General features: G+C 32.5%; 1 protein-coding gene and 1 non-coding gene across 2 annotated transcripts; one reads left to right on the forward strand and one right to left on the reverse strand.

Annotated features, from left to right (window-relative positions):
• Window positions 1-1,064: 1,064 nt before the first annotated feature.
• On the reverse strand, window positions 1,065-1,167 carry LOC112536550. The gene has a single exon (XR_003080542.1). It is a non-coding gene; the product is annotated as a U6 spliceosomal RNA (small nuclear RNA).
• A 1,210-nt stretch (window positions 1,168-2,377) lies between these two features.
• Window positions 2,378-3,111, forward strand: LOC8263156 (60S ribosomal protein L12). The gene has a single exon (XM_002530233.4). It carries the CDS (start codon window positions 2,457-2,459, stop codon window positions 2,955-2,957), a length of 501 nt encoding a protein of 166 aa, XP_002530279.1. The 5' UTR covers window positions 2,378-2,456; the 3' UTR covers window positions 2,958-3,111.
• The last annotated feature ends 1,904 nt before the right edge of the window (window positions 3,112-5,015 follow it).

Here is a 5,015-nt window from a genome sequence, read left to right on the forward strand (position 1 = left end):
AATCTATAAAAATCCTTAAAAGTCTTAATTAAATACACCCATATAAGTCTAATAGGATAAAAGAATTTTACATTTTCGAAATCCTACTCTTTATAGGATTAGGAGGAGATCTCCATTCTCTATCTAAAAGGTATTTTACATTTAGTAACTTAGCAATCAGAGTTGATCGGACAACCCTCTCTAATAATCTTTTTAATCATTCGGATACTCTGAAACTCGAATTAGACTTGATGCCCAATGTCAAGACCCCAGCACCAATAATATGCTGGATTGGGTTGAGATCACCCACCATTCATGTAGGGTCGTCACAGCACAAAAATACTCCATAAGAGAGGTTATTTAAATTAAGAATGTAGAATTCGGAAACATTCAAATCTCAACAGCCATGATCACTCATAAACCACTGTCATGATCAGTTTTACATTTGCATAATGTTGATACTTTATGTTATCAGTCAGATAACATCCATAATTTATGAAGCAGATAATCTATCACTGAATTGTAGGATTGAATGATGGCATGATTTTCCTATATTAGATTTGGTAAAAATATATTCAACAATCACAAGAGAAAGCCACCAAAGAATGTTTAATAAGCTAACAAAAATATAAAAATAAAATTGTTATCCAATAGCAATATTAATTTTATTAACAAGTTTAATAGTATTTTTGTTTTTATACCAAATATTAAGTTGTTAAATAAAAATATCCATGACGAACGACTAATTAGTTAAAAATAATTTTTTAAAAATTATCATCCATTAATATAGTAGTATTATTTGTCAGTTTAATCATGTTACTAATTCATGCTTAAATTTAAATTGTCAAATAAAATCTTTAATTTTTTTATTTTGGTTTTGAAGTTTGAAAGTAAAGGAGAAATTAAAAAAATTTGGACCATTTCATTAGCTAAAACAATTTTAAAAAATGGCTATCCAATAACATAGCAAAGCATTCTTCCGTTTAATCATGTTTTTTAATTTATGCTTAAACTTAAGTTGTTAAGTAAAAATCTTTATTTTTTAATTTTGGTTTTAAAATTTGAAAGTAACGGAGAAATTAAAAAAAAATTTGGACCATTTCTCGATTTGTGCGTGTCATCCTTGCGCAGGGGCCATGCTAATCTTCTCTGTATCGTTCCAATTTTATCGGATGTCCCCGAAGGGACAATGCAGAAGCTAGCTTGATTTTCTTATAAAGTCTAATATTTTATGTAACTAAACGATGTGGGATACTGTTGGATTACAACCCCCAAAATAGTACACATCATCATCTAGTTACATTTGGAAAAGTCAGGCCCAAAAGGCCTTTTCAAATTATCAAAAGTCCATGCTAAAACACCTTGGGCCTTTTGGCCCTTGAACATATGTGGTGGCTTGGGCCCTTTGTAAGGAGTAACTCAAAAATTATCCTCAGTGCAACTTCACTGACTGCATTTTTTTTTTGTTTGCTTTGAACTAAAGAATGTACATTAACATCTTTGCCCAAAAACACAATGATTAATCAACAATAAACTCAGTATATGTTTTTGTTTTGCTGATGTATTAAAAAAAATACCGACAATAGCAAACTAATCAAGCATAATAACACCCCAAAATGGGCTTGTTCAAAAGCAAATCACAAAATATTAGTTGAATCTATTGCCTTGTGCAATTTAAAATAATGGACGGTCGCATTACCCAACTACTAAAACTCATGATTTTTATGGTTTACTGTGACAAGGTAACTTCAAAACTTAAGAGTGGGAATATTTGAGAAAGACAAATTCTCTAAATTAAATTTTAGCCTTAGCACTCCAACACGTCAACTTGATAAATTTGACTGATAATTTCTTTAAAGATTAATATAGAAATTATTATTAATATATGATGCTAAAATTAAAAATTGAAAAACTACATACAAAATTTTGATAATAAATGCAAGTGCAAGACTTTTTTGACAATTAAACCTTATAGTTATGTTAAAACTTAAATTATAAGGGTTTATTTGGGATTAATTATTTAGGTGTTACTAATAAGGGTTTAAAGTTTTAAAATTAATAAATTTATCTTTTAATTTTTTATAAACTGGTTTTGAGAATTTTGTTTATTAAAAATATTATTTTATTTGCTTTTCTCTAAAAGACTTTTACCAAACGTAATCAGAACACTTTGGGCATGAATTAATTGTTAGCAGGACTGGAAAAATTGCAATTCGTTTAATATCTAAGCTCTAATCATGGGCCAAAGCCCAAATTACACCCCATAATTCACTCTAAGCTAAGTCGAAGACGTATTTACCCTTACCGTCATGATCCTAAGAACAAACTCACATGAGGTTGAAAGAGTCATTTTAAAATCCCTCAGCAAAACCCTAAAACACTAAAAGCACATTATAAATACACACATTCCACCATTTCATCGTTTCTCGAAACCCTAGCAGTAGCAGACTTGCTCTCTCAGACGCCGATCATCCAAAATGCCGCCAAAATTCGACCCATCGCAAGTCGTCGACGTGTTCGTCCGCGTCACCGGCGGCGAAGTCGGAGCAGCAAGTTCACTCGCACCAAAAATCGGACCACTCGGTCTCTCTCCAAAGAAAATCGGAGAAGACATCGCAAAAGAGACCGCGAAAGACTGGAAGGGGCTACGAGTGACAGTGAAACTAACGGTGCAGAACCGTCAGGCAAAGGTGACAGTGGTGCCATCAGCAGCAGCTTTGGTGATAAAGGCATTGAAGGAGCCAGAGAGAGATAGGAAAAAGACAAAGAATATTAAACACAGTGGAAACATATCGCTTGACGATGTGATTGAGATTGCGAAGGTAATGAAACCGCGATCTATGGCTAAGGATTTGAGCGGGACGGTCAAGGAGATTTTGGGAACTTGTGTTTCGGTCGGGTGTACTGTTGATGGAAAGGATCCCAAGGACTTGCAGCAGGAGATTACTGATGGTGACGTTGAGGTTCCTCTTGATTGATTTTTGTGTTTTTTTTGTCCGTTTATTTTGGAGAAAGAGAGAAACGGTGCCTTTGTTTTATCTTAAAGATACAATGCTGTTTTGGATAATTTTTATGAATGCTTTCGGTTGTTATTTTAATTAGAATATGATCTGGAAAGATTTTTATTGGTTAGTCTTAGTTTCCTGGTATCATTAATTATATATGTGGCATGTATGCTTCAAATTGATGCATTTTTTGTTCTTTTCTAATACATTGCTGTTGATTTAGTGTGTTAGTTTTTTTGATATTTTTGTGGTATGTGTGCTTGAAAGTTATTTCAATGCTGTTAAACGTTTGATAGTTTTTATTGTTATTATTATTGTTTTGCATATTCAAATATTTTATTCATCCTGTTTGATGTGATTATTGGCATTTGTACATTAGGACTATATATTGATTGACATCTTCAGCATATTGGCATTATGCACTAAAGATATGCAGATGGAATAATGGCAAATAAGAAATAATTTTAGTTAGTAGCTTACGTTATTTTGCATTTTGTTGAAGGAAAAGGAAGTGATAATCCTTTTTCATAAGTGGGATTTTTTGGCTCAGTCACTCGCACTGTTCCTCAATTTCGGTAAAGATAGAATGCACTTTCAGTTTTTAAGAGTTGTGGTTTTCCTTGGGTTGGAAACTCTGCTACATTGATCCTAATGTTAATATTAGGTCAGATACTTTATACTGATGCCTATTTCCTGGAAATTTTTTCCATCATTTGTTTCATCTTGTTTTTGCAAAATTGTTATGGGAGAAGGTTTTTATTTGTAGTTGCTTGATCGTGATGTGATGTTTAGTTTTGGTAACACATTTCCCCATCTGCATCTTCGATTTCACTTTATTATGGTATGTTGCTAGTCTCTTTTATATTGTGTTTCCGGAAGTTCAGATTTAATTTATGTTGCTGATACACTTCTGCTTCAGAACCTTGTTTATGGCTCTAGCTGGCACTGTGGTGTCTTTCTGGAGTAGGGGTGGGGGCCTCTGATGTTTGCAGGTCTTGGTGCTCCTCTATACAGTTTCTTGTTTTTGAATTCTTCAGGAAAATTGATGAGCAATTTCTGATTTTTCTCTATCCAGTTATTTTCTTCACATTGTTTCTGCAATTTATTTGCTATGTTGTTCTGTTTGTTTCTTTGGTTGTAATAGGCAATTCTGCTTTTCGTTTATTTTGATTGATTTATATTGCTGTTTTAAACTGTTTACTTCTAGATGATGGAATAGTGTAAAATGCAAAAGGACAAATTGCCTAGTTAGACTCGTTGGTGCATTCTCTTTTTGGTGTTAATATTTTTCTGGTGATAATTGTCTGTTTAATTATATATTGTTGTAAAATGCATTATGGAGATATTGAACAATGTGTTTCTTAAAGCTTTCCTTGGTTCAACATGTCATATTTCTAACAAGTCATTGTTTGATTTGGGGTATAATGGATACTTGGATCACTTGAATTTTGAAACTTCAGTCACTTTAACAACTTTCAGTTTTAAGTTAATAAACACTTCAGTTCTATTAATTTATTAAACATAAATAATTTTTTTTTAATTTAATTTAACATACTGTTGAATTTTATTTCATGTATAATATTAAAATATTTATGCATAATACGTCTAAATATTACAATGAATAAATTGGTAAAATTGATGTGTCAAAATACGCATTTGGCTTTGAATTGATGTTATGGATTACTGACCCAATAGAATGAGATGCGATTTGTTTAAATACTTGCATGATGCAAGTTCACAATTCTAGGAATCCTAAGCTAATGCTTTCGATTTAATGCGCTCAAATTCCATGGCTTAACCAATCTGATTAATCTGGGCTTCCGACTTGTATATTTCCGTTCCTGCCTCCCTGGAGACTTGCTAAATGTCCCATTCTGGAAATGGTGTAACCCATCGTGCTTTCGTTGGAGGCTGAACCCCTAATTCCTGTTATCTACGCGATGCATTTGTTTAACTTAATATTTCCTATTCTATATATCTTTTGCATCTAACCAAAGTGAGTTCTTGGAAATAGGAAAACTTGGTAATGTT

This window comes from Ricinus communis, chromosome 8, assembly GCF_019578655.1.
Source record: "Ricinus communis isolate WT05 ecotype wild-type chromosome 8, ASM1957865v1, whole genome shotgun sequence".
In the NCBI taxonomy this organism is placed as follows: domain Eukaryota; kingdom Viridiplantae; phylum Streptophyta; class Magnoliopsida; order Malpighiales; family Euphorbiaceae; genus Ricinus; species Ricinus communis.